General features: G+C 47.0%; 1 protein-coding gene across 4 annotated transcripts in view; it reads left to right on the top strand.

The window, feature by feature from the left end:
- Window positions 1-575: 575 nt before the first annotated feature.
- The window catches only part of RFX4 (regulatory factor X4), an 80588-nt gene continuing 63543 nt past the window's right edge, over window positions 576-17620 (top strand). The window contains exons 1-2 of one of the 4 annotated variants that reach the window (XM_015864007.2): window positions 576-1086; window positions 17195-17281. In XM_015864007.2, coding sequence (XP_015719493.1) covers window positions 1044-1086; window positions 17195-17281 — 130 coding nt within the window. In that variant the 5' untranslated portion in view covers window positions 576-1043. Of the gene's footprint in view, window positions 1087-5190; window positions 5390-17194; window positions 17282-17620 lie in introns of those variants that run through there. The other 3 variants (XM_032445122.1, XM_015863999.2, XM_015863989.2) reach the window with 3 other exon arrangements.

Below are 17620 nucleotides of genomic sequence, written 5' to 3'. Positions count from 1 at the left end.
ATGGTCAAAGTAATTCAGCTATAATCCCCCTTTCTCTTCCTCTCCTGGAGCTCTATTCATATTCTAATCACAGCTTTTCCTTCCCCGGACCAGCCACTTTTATCACAGCCCCAGCTTTGCACTTTTACTTCCACTTCCAGCACACACAGCCGCCTGCACAATCACCAACTTTTCCCAGCCTCTCCTCCCTGACCCCGAAGCGGGACGGATCCCCGCTCCCTCGAGGAGAAGCTCCGACTCCCGCGTGCCCGGCTGCTCCCCGTGCTCTTCCCTCCGGGGACGCGAAGCCCCGGCCCGGAGCTACCCCGGCACCGCCCGGCGGGACGCTGACATCCTCTCCCCCCGGCTCCTTCGCTACCCACACACGTCGCCCTTTTTGCTTAACCCCCCCTCGCCCCCGCCCCATGAGGGGCGTCGGGGAAGACACGAGGAAGCCGAGGAGGAGGGGAGCGGGCGCCGATCGCCCGGCCGCGCCCCGAGGAGCGCAGCAGCCCCGAGCCCGTTGGAAGATCGGAGGCGATTTTGATCCGGGGCTGTAATGAGCCAAAAGGAGCTGGGTGGGGGCCGGGGGGAAGGGAGGAGTGGAAAGGCCGCTGGAACTTTAAATAAGAAAAACGTTTCTAATGCTCTAATAGAAGAGGGAAGTCGAAGTGTTGGGATTGCGTAGATCTAAGGCCCCCCTTTTTGGAGGAAAGCTTTTCTTATTCAAAACAGCATCACAATGGGCTTCACATTGAGCCTTGCCACATCCCCATCTGAGTAGCAGCCATTCATCAGGCTGGCTGGCCTATCAATGACATTTCTCCCATCAGGGCTTCTATAAAATGATGCTTTTTCCCATGAAACATCCGCAAACATTTTGACGGGTCTGGCTTTGCCCTGCTGGATTACGGAGTGTCCCCCTCTCCCGCGCTCCCCCTCCCCACGAGCCGTCGCTGCCCTCCCTCCCGCCCCGCTCCCTCTCCCCTCTCTCCGCGCACCCCCGAGCTGGGGCTCTGCACACCCCGGCACCTTGGGGCTCCCGTCCCGTCCATGGGAAGAGTATGCATTGTGGGTTGCTGGAGGAACCCGATATGGACTCCACAGGTAAGTGCCCCCTTCCTCCCTCCCCTCGCCCCCCGGGCAGCACTTCCCGACGTGACGCTGCAGCCCCGGGGTTGCGCTGCCGAAGCGACTCAGCGCTGGGCTTTTCCCTTTCTTTTTTTTCTTTTTTCTTTTCTTTTTTTCTTTCTATTTCCCTTTCTGCTCCCCGGGCTACCGGCCGCCAAACTCGTTCCCTTGCTGCTTCTACTTATAGGCTTTAGGTTTGCTGGGAGCCTTTCGGAGAGGTTTATTGGGGGAAGTTGGTTGAGAGGTGCTCGGCTTGTCCGACTGGCAGCGCCTCGAAGGGGAGAACTCTGGGGACTCTCGGTCCCCGAACTCCCGGCCATTCAGCCCGTTCACTCACGCCTCCCAAGGAGGGGAGAAGCCGGAACAGGAGCGGGACGAAGGGATGCTCTCTCTCCCCGAGGGCCGCAACCCGCGTCTCGACGGCCGCCGCTGCCGCCAGGCGCGGCCCGACTCGGCACGGCGGTGCGGCGGAGCCGGGCCGGGCGCTGCCCGCGGGCAGGGCCCAGGGCCACGCGTTCCCCCTGAGGCTGTCAGCCGGGCCCTGCCGCCCCCACGGCCCCCGCCGTCTCCCTGCGGCCGAAACCCTCCGGAGTCCGGGCACCGGCAAAACAACCTTTGCAGCTTGAATTTATCTGACCGGCGCCAGCACACGAGCCCTCCTCCTTCTCTCTTTCCCTCCCTCCTTGGGCAGAGTCTCCGGGACTCGCAGCCCCGTAGCGGATCGGTTTCCCCGCGCCTCCCCGACGGCTCTGCGGGACGGCCCCGGCCTCCCCGCGGCTCCCCGGGGGATCCCGGGGCATTTGCAGCCCTCAGTCCCGGCCGATATCCCGACGGTGTTGAGAGGAGAAAGTGCTCCGCGGGTAACTGCGCTCGGGTCCCTCCCGTGAGCGAGTTACGGGCGTCGGATGGAGCTGTCCCGCTTCGCTCCGCTGCTGCCGGGACGGCGCTGAGCGCATCGCGGGCGGGTTCTCGTTGTCGGCAGGAACGGGCCTTTAGGAGGAACAACCGCAGCCCGAACCGACAACCAAAGCGAAAAACCAGAGCAGTCAATATGTGCCCTAGCCCTGCGCTCGGCATCGCCCGTCCTCGGGCAGAGACTCCGTACTGTCCGTTCCTTGAGTTCAGCGCGGCTGTAGTAAATGGCAGCATGATTGATTAAGATAATATTAATCAGAAAACGCTTTAGTCTTGCTAAACAGATGGCAAAAGAAGTGGGGCTTTGCGGTTGTCTCATTCAGACACCTTAACCTCCCTTTCAGAGGACTTAATCCAATTAGCTTTTCTCCCGAGTTGCAGTTGTTATGTAAAGATCCTTTTGCATCGCGGAGAAATATGGCTTCATCGGAAAAAAAAAAAACAAAAAAAATCCCTTGTGTTTTAATTTCTCCCTAATGCTTTATCTCGAAATAATAATAATAATTCATAATGTCCCGTGCCCATCGGGCAGAGGCTCCGTACTCCATAGCCGGGAAGGGGCACCTCTGGTTTCAGAGTGCTGCCTGGATGGGACATAGAGCCTCGCCTCGCGAGCAGTCCCAAAGCCCATGAACTCAGCTGAGAGCCCTACAGCGCTGTCGGGAGGATGGGATGAGGCCCTCGGAGAGCTCCGTGCTGCAGGTCCCTCCTGCAGCGCACCAGCACAGTGCTGGGCGGCCATCGGCCTGCCGCTGCAACGGGACCCAGCACCCAGCACTGGCAGAAGGTAATGAATGGCCTTCATCGTTCGGTTTGGTTCATGAAATCACCGATGCTGGTAGTGGAAGGTTCAGAGATGGCAGGAAAAGCAGTTGGGACAGTTTAGAACACATCTGTAACACTGAAGCATGCAGCCTGAGGTCTGACTTTTATTTTTGCTTTCTTTTTTATCCAAATGAGTGGTTTCTTTTGCTGCTGAAAATTGTTTGATTCACTGGTCGCAGCGCGGTTTACTATTAGATAAAGAGGAAGTTGCTGTTGTTTTTGTTTCCTTACGAGCTCTCAGGCAACCCAAACTGCAATCTGTGTTTGTTCCAGAAAATGAAAACAAGTTATTTGCTGCTCTGCAATTTGCCTACAGAGTCTGTCACCTGCTGATGATCCTTCAGTTGGTTTGAATTCTAAACTCGATACGATGCAAAGGCACAGCAGAAACACTGCCAGTTCTTAATGTAACTGAACCTGGCTGTTTCTCTCATGTGCTTTCACATCTTAGGCAGTTTAACATGAAAGAAATGGAACAAAACAAAATGCAGCAAAACTGTTTTGTTTCCTGCTCGCTGTGGCCAGGCCCACTCCTTGGCAGCAGGAGCAGGGCCACAGCTCACGGCCATCCCAGTGCTGAGCTGCTCCCTGCTACTGAGGGTGCATTCCAGACGCTGGGCAGGCTGAGGGGCTTTGTAGGGCTTTGTGAGCTGGCAGGAATTCTCTCGAGTAAAGAAGTTTGCCTTCGAAGTCTGACAGGGGGATGATTTTACAGTTTACCCATCTGAATTCTAAAATACAGCAGGAGGGAGAATTGCGGGACTTTCACTGCTCCATAGTCTGTCTGCTCTTTACCTGCCTTAAAGGAAAGCTCCGTAAAGGGATGAAAAGGAAGAACTGAAACCAGATTTTACATAAGAATAGCCGGACAGCTGCAGGAAATTATTTCATTTACTTAAGTCACAGTTTAGAGCTCAAAGCCCTCAAGATTTTATTTGGGTGAAAGCTTCATTAAAGAAGGGGCTCTGGCTTCAGGCAGATGAAACTTTTGCCCGTGGGACTGCACTGAGAGCCCCACAGTCCCAATGGCCCCACACTTCTGGAAGTGGTGAGAGGAGATCGCTGTGTGCTGTGAGATCCCTGCGCTGGACATTAGAGCTGTCCCACAGAAAGTCACTGTGACGCTGCCCTCAAGCACAGCTCGGTGCTCCCATCAGCATTGTCAGCTTGTTTGCTGGTGGAAAACCAGGCTGCTTTCCAGCCACTGGTGCTGTCACCAAGGAAGAAGGTTTGCACACTCATGCAATCAGCAGCGTCTCCAAATGGAAGTGCTTTTGTGTTTTTTGAGCTTAGTTTACAAGTGTTATGCAAGTTGGAGCAGTAGGAAGGGGCGCATCCCCTGGGATGCCATTTCAGTATGTAGGGTTTTGCCACAGTAAAATAGATGACATCGTGGGAGCACCGGGCTGCGTGTGGTGGAGAAACATTAGTGCCTCTTCAGATAGGGACTTTTGAAGAGGCGGCCTTAAATACAGCCAGGGTGTGGGGCTTTGTTACAAAGCCTTGAGAGCCACAGCAGGCTGTCGTGTAACCAATACAAATATAGGGTCAGTCCTTTGGGGGATACTTGATGTGACATTAAAGTCCAAATAATTAGCTCACAATTCCGTGAGCCTGGAGGTCTGTGAATTTTCCGAGTTCACCCGCTTGTCTGTTTCCCCGCATCTGCACTGGATTTTCCATTGGTTTCATTGTGTCTGGAAATGAATGCCCCGTACGATCCGGCCCTGCTGGAGCCCAGCAGCCCGGCGGCCGAAGCGATCGCATTGCTGACACTCGGGTTAGGAGGATGGATAGCATAAAGGGTATTTGATGGCTGAGCGATCCCATAGATAGCAAGAGCAGGAAGAGAATGTGGTGTTGATGAAGGCAGTGGAGACCTCCGTAAGCTTTTTACTATGTTTGCGTTAAAACATGCTCACGCATGTCTGTGAGATCCTGCACACTTGTGCATACGTGTGGAAGTTTTTGTGTTTAAAGCTGTGATACAATTTGCTGTCGGAGATCCCGATGCTGCAATTCCTCCCCGAGGGAAGCACCTGTTGAAAGTCCCTGTGTGGCTGCCCCAAAGGGCAGGTGTGCAGGGTCAGCTCATAACATCCCTCCTAATGGCAGCAAATGTGTAATAACTTAATTGCCTCTATTTCACATGCATAAATAGCAGTCCTGGGCTGCCTTCCTTCCCGTTTATTTTCTCCCAGGAGGCAAGCAGGAAGAAAGAAACAGTTTATTAGCTGCAAAATGCTAGCCAGTGCTAGAGATGGGGCTTAGTAAGTGGCAGAGCTTGCAGCGGGAGCCCTGTTTCTGTGTTCTCCATGTGTAAATGATAGGTTAGAAGTACTTTTGACCCAGTCTTCCCTTTCTGATAAACTTTTAATCAGGAAAGGTGGAGAGGGTTAAATAGGACCTTGGCTCTCGCTGCATCCAGTAACGAAGGAAAAGCTCGTTTGCATCTTAAATTGTTTCAAGGCTGAAATGCAGGGCTCAGCGCTGTCTCTTTTCCTTCAGCTCCAGCTAAGCACGTTGTTCCCTTTTATCGGTAAGTGAACTTAATTTCTCTGAAATGGAATTTGTTACAGCGACCAAGTGGGTGATTCACAGCTAATGAATGACAGGTTCACAATTAATAAGCGGCTTATCCTGAGCTTTTTTTATTTTTTTCCTCAGAATCTCAAATATTATGGTAATGGGAAACAGTGCATTTTCAACAGCTGGATCAGTTTGTAGAAGTTTTCTGAAATGTACAGCACGAGGAGTTCGAGGTGATAGCTTGAGAGTGGCAGACCAGAGATGTATAATGGGACTTCTCAGGTTTTCTAGGCATGCAGCGGTTAGCGTTCTGTAAAATTCCTGCTGCCCGTGAGCCCTATAGTTTGAACTCACATGCTTAGAAATACAAAATCCTTTTCTTTGGGGATCTTCATTTACTTGTTGAGGTTGTATCCAGAAGAAAAAGAGATTTGCCTTGGTAGTAAGGACTGCAAGTTTAGGCTGTTAAAAACTCTTGTCATTTTCTGGAATGCTGTCTCTAGACATAAAACTACTACCTGTTGCTCGGCTTTGCTTTCTTCTCTTCTAAATCTTTCCCTGCTTAGAGAATTACTCTCAGGCTCTCTTTATCCTGTTTTCTTCTGTGTAGCTATTTTCACTGGCTTGGCTACTTGGGACAAGACTTAAAAATGCATTCGATTGAGCAGAACTCATTTCATTGTATGAAAAAATGTCTTACATGTGTGTAAGCGTGCACGTGAGACTGCTGAGTCAACTAGACGGTGTACTTACTGTTTTCTCTGCAGCAGGAATGAGCTTTATGTTCTCCTGGCTTGTGCAAAATTTGTAAAGAGGTTAATATATATATATACTATAGCAAAGGAAATTAGAAAATAGTGGGGAGAGAAATGTAATATGGACAAAACTAAGTGCAATGGTAATGGGTTAAATCAGAGTGCCAAAACACCCTCAGTGGTAGCTGAGAAAGGGTAGCACAGACAAGAGACCATTTCGCTGATGGGGACTCACGAGCTGGTGGCATCCAGCACTGTGTGAAACCCCTGTGTCCTGGGTTCTGGTTCTCCCTGGTGGCAGCGATGTTTACCTCACTCCAAAGGCCCCATGTATTATATTTTCCTCAACCCATGATGCTTTCATATGAGACTGAAAGCTACCCCATGTCAGAGGACCAGCAGGAAAGGTGTGTTTTTTCTAACGTTGTAGGATCTTGCAGAAGCAGGTCATTCATTGAATAAAATTCCAGGGTGGTCATAGGAAGCAGGCCCAACCTTATCCTTCAGAGGAAAAAAAAGAATCATAAGAAACTGTCTTATGTGATTTCTACCTTATCTGACATTCCGTTTTTGCACGTAAGGCAGGATGTCCTAATTAAGCAAATGAGTATTTAATGTCAGCGTTTTCTGGTATAGCCTCTAGGCATCCTGCTTCCATCTCTAATGCTCAGAGGAAAGTGAAATCCAACCCAATGAAGCAAAATCCCTGGCTTCTCCTCAAGTGATAGTGACCTGATATAGGCATAAAAATGTGGTGCAAGCAAATGTGGACCTGCTCTGCAGGTGCCATATGCCTGGGCCTATTATGACCTGCCACTCTGTGAGAAGAGTTTCCTGCTTGTGTGGTGGGCTTTCATAGAGTAATAAAATGGTGTGGGTTGAAAGGGACCTTAAAGCCTGCCTAATTCCAACCTAATGACTGCCTTCTGTGCAGGGCTTCCACTCACCAGACTGACCAAGGCCCCATCCAAACTGGCCTTGAATGCCTCCAGGGATGGTGCTTCCTTCAGGAACACTGGCTCATGCCATAGCTAGATGCAGCAGGCTTCTCCTTTCCTTGCCCTTGGCATGGTGCTTCAGCTCCAGGCCTCTGCACATCAGACCTAGCAGCAGGCATGCCTGATGTGTGTGGGATGAACATCTCATAGGAGGAGAAAGTGACATGAGAACTGAAGTAGGAGTTCTTGCAGTAAGTACAGCAGGACTGTGGCATGTGTGCAGCACCCATTAAAGGCTGCTTCTTCTGGGCTTCAAGGTCAGGGGTGGGAATGGATGCTGTCTTTGGGGAGGAGCCCTGAAAAGAGACCTCCAAGACCTGCTGCAGAGCACTGCAGCTGCCAGAGAAATTCACTCCATGTCTCCTGCAGGTGGAGAGCAGGTATACCTTCTGTTTCCCCCTTCTCCTGAGTAGAGCATTAAGAGGTACCACTGGTGGCACAGGCTGGCTAGCGCAGGTTTTCCACCATCAGAGCTAACATTCCTATCCTAAGCTCAGAGCCATGGGGACAATACTTGTGCAGGGGCCCCTCTAATGCAAACATTTTTTTTAATGAGTTGTGGTAGGGGCAGCAAATGGCCTCCATTGAATAGAGGTGGGGAGAACTGGGGAGGACTGCTTTTGCAGAGCATTTTAATCACATGGATAGAGCAGCGTGTTCACCTCTTCTCCTTGCTGAGTCATTTCCACTTTGAGCTCTGCAAACAGACCATCTATTGAGCAGTTAGTATTCAGTGCTGAATATTCAATACTAGACTCTTGTTTTGGTGAGTCTTAGGCAAAAAAAAAACAAAAAAAAAAAAAAGAGGAGGAGGAGGAAAGAAGAGTTCTCTTTTTTCTCATGTTCCCTCCCTGAGTTTGCTTTGCATATTGTTCAGAGAAGACTGGAGGCTTCTCAGAAAGGGCCGGCTCATGGTTTTAAGAGCACTGGTCTAGTTTCATAGTACTTTCTAAAGGGATGGAAGAGACAGCATGGAAGGAACCAAATTCGTGCTAAGCTTGTGAATCTGAAAGTCTAGACACATTGGGACTGAGTGAAGACTTTCTGGGAAGCATGTTTAAGCTGTAAATGTAATAGTATGAAATGCTTGCCCTAGGTGCATGGGTTAGTGTTGTGAGTTAGCAGCCTTTGTGGGAGTACACTATGACGATTTATCAGTGTCCTTTTGGTTAATTTCCTTGGTGCGTTTTGAGAGCTGAAAGAAACAGTGCTCATTTTTTTTCTGTCTGTTTAGAGCTGTATTTACTCACAAAATGGTCGTGAGTAATGTAATGGCTGCATCCTTTGGCAGTAGCAAGCAACTGCTAGATTTGGAATAGATGAGCATTAAGTGAGGGAAGGTGGCCTTTACTTCAGTGAATACAGTATTTCTGTCCCTGACTCTTTTTTGGACAAGTGATTGCATCCTGACACCCAGGTTTTCTCTATGCATAAGTGTCTGTTTCCCTGTTGCTGTGTCTTATGAGAAATATTTACTGTAGTCCCTGTAGTCCCAGTCCAAGATCTGACTGCTTTTTCTCCTCATTTTCTAAAATTTTCCTCTGTAGTTGCTCTCTTTCCTCCCCTCCTTTATTTTTAACATTGAGTAACTTGTTACTCATTCATTTCCTTTTCTTTTTCACCTCCTCTCCAACAACACTCCTTCTCCCTCATCTCTTACCACCCCAAGCCCCACAACCCGTGTTTCTTGCACTTTCCACCTATGTCTCACAATTATTTTTTTCCACCTTTGCAGTTCTTTGTTACCGATGTACTTCCATTTCTGTGCCAAGCTGGCTTGGCTGCTGGGTCCATCAGCTCCTGTGACAGAGGGAAGCATTTTGCAGACACTCACTGCAGATCCTGTTGCTTGCTGAGTCACAGGCTTCCTGTTGAGCCAATTGACTCTAGCCCTGTGCACCAGTGAAGCAGAGCTGAGTTAAGGATTTGAGGACTCTCTGTCTTCTCATGCATGCTGGTGAGCTGAGGGACCCTGGTAGCAAAGGGAATGTTTAACCCAAGTAGCTTGTGAGCAGAGACTGACTTCTGCTGACTTCTCATGAGGTTACCAGTGTGCCTAACATTAACTTTTATTATGAAATGTAAATTATAAATGAAATGTGGAGCAGAAGTACATCAAGAAGCCCTGTACTTCCTAGTGAGAGATAATAGAACTGGAGGCAACAAGGAGGAGTATTTGCATTTTCTTGGAAGGAACCTGTGGATAAATTGGAGAAGATGGCAGCATTTATACGGCTTCACGCAGCAGACCCCGAATGACTGTGGATCTGTACTGCTCCCTGCTATGAAAGCATGGAGAATGCTTCATTGTAGGTAGAGTTGGTGCTTAGAAAGCACACAGTATTTGCAACCATCCTACTGATGATAAGATTGGCTGTAAGTTGTGTGCCCTGGAAAAGCTGAACTCATCAAGTACTGGTGTTATTAGCTTAAGTGATCTTAGGTGAAAGTGAGAGAATGCCACTGGGCTGAAATTGAACTGAAGGAGATTTCTTTCACTGTAAATGAGGAATGGCCTTAAAACACCAAATGTGTTTAGTGACTTCTGGTCTGGTGAAAATTACTTGTCAAAGAATGATAATACCATGTGGCATGTAACTGAGAGGTGGAAAAGGCTACTCCTGGTTAACAAACATGCTTAGCTGGTAGTATGATTGTAATATATGTGATCCCAAAGAAAGGAATGCACAGCACTTATCGAGACCTGTCTGATTTGGGTTAAACACTGCCCTAAAGGCCAGAATCAATACACAGAGCAACCCCATATTTTAGGGTTCATAACTGTCTTGCCCCGCATCTGGGATGTAACTTCTTAATGAGGAATATTACCTCCTGTGGATGTAGTACTTAAATGAACGTGTCACATTTAGCCGAACTTCTGCTTAATACAGAGTAACAAGAAGGCAACGTCTCACAAAATGCAGTTTTCCAGCCCATGTAACGTAGATGAGGGTAATGATGATGAACTGTGGTGATTTTTGTTTTACCTCTTTGAACACAGTGTGCCATTTATTTATTTATTTAATGTACTTTACCAAATTGGTTAGTAGGAAGATCACAACATGGAGAGTAGATGTGGCAAAACAAAACAAAATTGTTTCTGGAGATTCAAGAGTCATTCTTCACATTCTTATGACATCATGGCATATCTGACTATGCTTCACCAGAATCACAAGAGCAATGAAAAAGACAAAAATATTCCTGCCAACATTTAGTAAAGGCCCTGGACCAATGTCCATTAACCCTGAAATAGTTCCAAGAGAACTGTATGCCAAGAAATGAGAACAAAAGAAGTGAGGCTGCAACAAGAGTGCCCGACATTTTGCCCTGTTGGACGCAAAATAAAGTTAGATTAACAAACAGAACACCAAGGTATCTGGCAGCTTGTCAGGGTAGCAGCTCTACCATCTGCACCAAGGCCATGTGTCATTGTCATCCCCAAGGAGCAGGTCTCTTGGAAGAACAGGAGATGGCTGTGTAGAACTGAGGAGGACACTGGCATGATTTCTTGTGGAGCTTGATGTTCATGACAGCTCGCTCTTGCTAACTGAAGGATACGTGCCTTGCCAGCTGATGACAACAAATGAGGCACTAAGGAAGGAAACCAGGCTCTGTGTGGCAGGTCCACCTTGGCAGTCAAAGAGAAGCTGTTTTGTGAATTGGGAATGTCTAAGCAAAGGGGAAATCAAAGGGAATGGTGTTTGGAAGATAGCCCTGATGTGGTCTTACAAACCTTTCATTTGCCAGTGGAGAGAAGGGAGATTACATCATCTGCTTAAACCTAAACCTTAGAAAATCTCTGTGTGTTTGATTAGCTGTCTGTAATAGCTTGTTGTGATTGATTTTGGTTGATGCCGTAAGTTTAACACCCTTCATGGGAGTCAGCAGTTGCCAAGCCCTGTCACATTACAGATACAACATTGTTTTTAACGTAGTGGGACCAAGCTAGCAGATCTTGATGAGGTCTTGTTTTTACAGTGGATTGAGGCTTCAGAAGGTGATTTTTCTTTGCTTTCATTCAAGCAGTGTAGTTCTTTAAAACCTCCAAATGCACTGCTGCAGTCAGCCCTCACACCACTCCAGCAGGGTTGTGCTTCTCAGTGTCAGACGTGGACAACTGGCAGTGCTGTGCTGCCAGGTGTAGGGGAGATTCAGCATGTGAATCTTGCTTCTAGTTATTTGCCATCAGGTTCTTGAGCAGACCTTCCTGAGCATGAGCATCACATTTCTGTATTATCTACTAATCTTCATCCTGACAGAAAGAGCTAATCTCTCTTGCCTTAGGGACACTGTTTTAAACTTGTGATTTGTTTTCTAAGTTGATGTGACCAATTGACCCAAGACACTGAAGCGTTATTAGATATAGGCTTCATTTGAAAAAAACAGGGTTTGTTGTATGCTAGTGTGTTTAAGACAACATTCAGCAATATAACTTCTACAAATAAAAGCATCAATGAACCATGTAGACGTCAGCGTTTACTTGGAGACAGTGTCAGGGCACCGAGGGTTTTCTTTAGAACTAAAATGAATGTTATCCATATTGTATATGAAACAATTTTGTGATAGATGTAACATCTGGCTGGCATCATCAACTAGCAAACTAGAAATAGGAAGGTCAGTGTCCAGTAGTCAGCCCCTTGAGCTATCTCGGGCATCGCTTTTATTTGTTAAATCTGCTGGTTGAAATCTCTTCCTCTTGACACACTAGGTCAGATGAGCAGCTAGATACTGAGGCACGAGGCAAAGATGCTGCAGGAAAAGAGGAGAAACTCTTTCCTCTCAGAACAATGAATACATAACTTAGAGGGATGATAAGATCTATATTCATAACAAGGAACTGTGAAATTATGTCTGTCATCACTTCTGAGTATTCATTTCTCAATAGGATCTCTTGTAAATCCACTGCAACTTAGGTGCCCTTTGGTAATCACGTTATCCACGTTTTTATATCCTTTTGCTCGCAGGTAATTTCTACTTTTCTCTACATCTGCCTTAAGAAACAGCAGCCATGAATAAAAATGAGTGACCATTGGCAGCTGTGCCAGCCAAGTTGGTGCATGGCTCAGGCAGTAGTCTGGGTCACAGCACATCTCTGTTTCTTCATAGAATCATAGAATTGTGAGTTGGAAAAGATCTTTAAAGGTCATCTAGTGCAAATCCATGCAACAAACAGGGGCAGCTACTGGTAGATCAGGGTGCTCAGAGCCCCTCCAGCCTGACCATGGATGTCTCCAAGGATGGGGTGTCCACCACAACTCTGGGTATACAAACAGCAGGGACTTATTCCAGAGGTAGCGACAAGCAAACTTTTGTAGAAGAAACACTAGTTCCTGTGCAGAGAATGAAGTAAAACTTCATGCTTGCTGACAAACTGCTTTAAAGTTTGGAGTATGGGAACAGATCTAGAGCTGAAAGCTTATGAAAAGAATTCCCATGCAATTTAAGGGGCTGTGGTGAAATAAGCACTTGGTAATTCTGCAAGCTCTGATACTGTGATTACTAAAAACCTTTTCTGTCTCTTTCTAGAACATAGGTGTGCTCACCTAGTAGAACTTCAGTTAAAAGAATAGCTATTCAAATTATGTCCATCGTATGACCACATCTAGATCACAGGATAGGGCATAACTAGAGAAATCCAGCACAGTTAGTTCCACTTTAGGATTGAGAGGTATGGCAAAGTGCAGATCAGATTAGGTGATTACAGAGTTTCATTCCCTCCATGAAACCTCTCTGTGCCTCTTCAGGACATCTGCTTGCCTGCCTGCCAGGGCTGCATCCAGTGGCCTTGGTGCAGGGTGTGTGCTCACCTTGGAGCTGCTCCACACAGCCCCTCCAGTTGCCTGTGCCATCCTGCCTGGAGCTGAGCGGGATGTGGAGACCTCTAAAGGCCAGAGGAGACTGAGAGCAAGGGACCCTCATGCTGCAGAAACTCTGAGACTTGGCAGAACAGCAGCTGCAGGAGCCAACATTGGCTGTGAACAGGTCTACCTCCTCTTCTACTCTGCATGGTGGTGCCCAGGTGGCCTTTGTGCTGCTTTTGCTATTGGCCAGGCAGATGTAGTAGACATAAATGGGCATATATTTTTTTTAATTATTATTATTTATTTTTTTTTAACTTCCCTCTGGGCTGCAGATACTTGAAGCCAATAATCATTATGCAAACAAGGCAGAGTAATTATCTCATTAAATGCACTGTCAATACGCTGGCTGCTCTGCTGTATTTCTCACCTTGAATCAGACTCTGTGGAGAGAGGCCTTTCAGAAGTCTTCCAAGACCTCTGAAGGAGGTCATTTGTCCAAATGATTTGTCAAAGGTCTGTTTAAGATTCAGTGCCTGCTCCTCTTTCCTAATAACTCACGGAAGCTCCTGTCCCTGAGATGCTCTCATGTGCTTTCCTCTGTTTTGGGGAGTCCCCAGGCCTTCCTTCCCAACTGAGTGTCAAAAAAAAGTTGATGTAGTATTTAAAGGTGCATCTTCAAAATGCCATTAAAGGCACCCAATTCGTATTCTTTGCTAATAAGATTATAATAGTTTCTGCACAATGCAGTAGAGCAGAATTATCAGGATGTGTCTGTACTACAGTTTACTACTGGATATCAATTAATTTATTTTACCTGGTTGCTTTTTAGCTGGTACTGATCATTGCTCAAACCACTGTGCTGGAGGTATAACTGAGGGTGCATGTGCTGGGGGTCAGAGTAGAAAGGAGTCCCAGGTAGAAGGGGAAGTGTGATACACTGAAAACACTGTAGTCAAATACACCTTGTGACACGTGCATCTCCCACTAGGTATTTGGGTTTCCCACATATTGTCTTGGTGATTTATTGTTGTTATCAGGTCTGATGTGCTCTTCTGCTTGAGCACCACCTGAACCCTCCATGACTCTGTGACTGATTAGTAAGGTCCAAGTGCCAAGCTTGGGCTCTGGTCATATTGTGTAAGTTATTAACTTTCTATGCCTTGTATGACTGACATCAGCCTTGGCAGTGTGCAATGAAACCTCAGCTGAGAGGCAGCAAAGGTTACCTGTTGGTGCCTCCCTCTGACTCTGCAGCTGGGTTGTGCACCAAAGCAGTGTGAACAAGAGTGCATGGTGTGCACAGAGCTGTGCCCAGTGGGTTCACTGTGCGGCAGCAGGGTGTAATGTTATTAGCTCTGAAACTACTTCTGTAAGACAAATGTAGTTTTGGCTTTCCTGATTTTGGTTGCTTTGCCTCTATCTCTCTTTCTTTCTGTCTCTTTTTTTTAATGGCAGGTTTATGGGGGAGCTATCAGCTCTCAATGGGAGTGTTTTCAAATTCTGCAAAGCTGGTTGTATTTTCTTTTAATGCCTGCAGGTGCTGTTATTAATATTGGCAGTTAAAAGCTTTGTGAAAACCTTTATCTTTGTACATGCAGTAAAAATATTTATTAAGTGAAGGCATTTCTTAGAATACTTATTTACTTACACTTCCATCCCTTGGTTTCTGAGATAATGCAGCCTTTAAACAGTTAGTTGGTGTTGCCACATTTTGTCATCTGCCAAATAATTTGACAAATTTGCCATAAACTCCCTGACATTTTCACTCAAAAGAGTTCGTTTTCTTCATTCTTTCCTGCCAGACAGGTCATGTATCTTTTCAGGCCTGAAGAATTTCTATCAGCTATTTAAATGCAAGGCCACAAAGACAAAGCCAGACTCAGGCTGCAGCAAGCTGAACCAGTGTGATTCAGGACCTGAAGTAGTTGCAGCACATAATTAAACAGTAGTGGTGCCCTACTCCAGATATGTTAGAGCTTGCAGCGTAATCTTCCTTACCAATGAATAGGGCTGTAAATGCAGTTATCGGGATGGTGATGAGAAAACTACTCTAAACAACACCTAAAAACTTTATTTTTGCTACTTAGTAAACATGGCTAAAGATGGCTGCTGCCAGTTCCCTGCTGTCAAGGGAAGAGGATGAGTCCCAGCTTCCCAGCTCTTGGTGCCGGCAGGAAAAGAAAGGGCAGAGCTAGGCATCGCTCTCCCCTTGGCGCTAATGGCAGCCGCCTTTGCTTGTGCTCCCTGCAGCTGGGCACGGAGCCAAGGGAATTATGTATGGCCACGGCTGTGCACTGAAAGGAGGAGGAGGAGGTAGGGTAACCTTTCTCAAGGCTTCTGCCATCTCTCTCTGGGGTCATCCTTGGCAGAAAGTTTCTCTGCTTTGGAGCGAGGTGTAAAGAGCCTTCCCCGGCTCAATTTAGTGAAATGAGAGAGGAGAGGTGCTGTTAGCTCAGTGCTTTGGTAGTAAGGGCGGTCTGGCATGGAGCTGGTGTTGGCCCTGTGACAAGGGGTTGGTGGGCTCAGCTGAGCAGCAGGAGTGAAAGCCTCAGCACTGGGTTCCCAGCAGATTTTGGGGTCAGCAGCCACACAGCTCAGGCTTTCTTGGTAGATACTAAGTTGCAGTGTTGGTAAAAGTGATGTTTATATAAGACCAGGAGTCTGATGTTGAAAGAAATATCCTGACAAATCCAATCCACTGAGCTATTTTGGCTGATATTCGGGCAATTGTGGCTATTTGCCATACCTCAAAGACTAAGCTGCAGTGCAGAGGCTGCACAGTCACGAGGCACAGGGCACTTTAATGGTGTGCAGATGGGACGTTCTCATGCTGACAGCAGTGTGCTCCGCTACAGGGCAGGGGAGGGCCCGGAGCTGCTGTGGTCTGTCTTGTACTGCCTGGACACCAGGAGTGTGCAGAACAGCACTGTGTGCACCTTGGTAGGGCCTGGATCACTGCCCTGAGGAGTTCTCAGCAGACCCTTTCTGGATTCCTGAAATGAGGCGTTACTGACTGCTGCCTGTAAAACACATGGGCAGCTCTCGCTGGGCTCCTGCCTTCCCTTCAGGACTGCTGCTGAGGCTTTCCCCGACTGTCAGCTCCATGCAGGTAGCCAGACAGACTCGGGGGCGGCTTATGGAAAGCGATCTGCATCCATTTCCGTCCCTTTGAAGGTATTTCTGGCTCCAGCAATTTGCTGACAGGGAGGCCTGTTTCCCCTTATTTCTTGTGTATCCCTTTGCTCAGTGGGAATGTTTCCTGTTGTAAGTTGTGGGGTTACCATGCAGCCTTCGCACCTGCCCTTTGCTTTTCTTGCTTTGACCACAGTGAGATCTGTCCTTGAAAAAACAGTCTTATGAGGGGATCTGTTTATCATGACAGCATCCAGGGATTCGAAGCAAACCCAAGGACTTATATTTTATGCATTGTCCAAGGAAGGTGTGACTTTTGCCCTGAAGATCCGTAACGTTAAATTCTGCTGAGCTGGGTGCATCCTCTAAAATCATCAGGAGGTGTATGTTTTAGCTTCTAGAAAGAGCAACAGCAGAGTTGGGTCTATGTAATGCTGCACCTCATCTGGCTGGGGGGAATAAATAGGAAGTAAGAAAAGAGGGAGGATGGGAGCGGCTGGGGACTTACAAAGGTTTCAGTATTACAGGGTCTGCTGACTTGGTACCTTGCTCTTGTACCTGGAAATGATCTCAGTAGAGCCAAAGAATACACTGGAGATTGGAGAGTGTAGAAGTTGATTTCAGTGAGCACAGTTTGAATCTCTCTGTAACAGAGATCCACATGAATGATTTACATGTGCGAACCGCCCTCACAAGAGCAGAGGAAATGCTCAGGTACCAAAAGTCTGCCATACAAAGGCAAATCAATGCAGTTCGTGTGTTTCAGTTGCTCATGAGGCAGTAATTATTTTTTAATGCATCAAGCGATGGGGAGGGGAGAGAATATCCTAAAGAGCTTTGTTGTATACACAGAAGTGTTTTGGCCAAAAACAAAAAACAAAACGACATAAAAACACAGAAAACATACAAGGAAAAAAGGAAACAACCAAAAAGGCTGACAAAAAGCAACAGCTGAGTGTGAAAGCTGAAAAGACTTTCTTGCTAAAGAACCTCCATCTGAGCTTGCTTTAACAGAAATGCTACGGATGACCATCTGTTGAAAAATAAGCTCTACTTAGTTTAATGTGTTGGAAGCTTATTTTCTATGCAAAGACAAACACCCAAAAAGAGCAACTTTGTTGTTTTGCAGAGAGTTGGATTGAACGGTGCCTCAATGAAAGTGAAAACAAACGCTATTCCAGTCACACCTCTCTGGGGAATGTTTCTAATGATGAAAGTAAGTAAATGTTCATGAATTTGGAGTGCATGTGAAAATGTCTAAGTGCTACTTTCCTTCCACTTCACACACACACATATATATGTATTTCCTCATAATATTTTTGATACTCTGTAGTTTGAAGAGCCGTCTCTTTGACACGTCCAAAAGTTTTATCAATGTTTTCGCTGGACCACTGGCTACTTCCCATTATTTGAAAGGAAGCAATACTATCTATGAGTTAAAACGTCCAGAAGAATTTGAATGTTCCTGAATAGAGGTTGGGTGACCTCTAAAATGTGCTGTTCGCATTCGATCAAGACTGAAACCATCTGTTTTGCTTTTCACTGGTGAACGCCA

Source organism: Coturnix japonica, chromosome 1 (genome assembly GCF_001577835.2).
Source record: "Coturnix japonica isolate 7356 chromosome 1, Coturnix japonica 2.1, whole genome shotgun sequence".
NCBI lineage: Eukaryota > Metazoa > Chordata > Aves > Galliformes > Phasianidae > Coturnix > Coturnix japonica.
The sequence above is the reverse complement of the archived record's forward strand: the minus strand, read 5'-3'. Positions and strand labels throughout refer to the sequence as shown.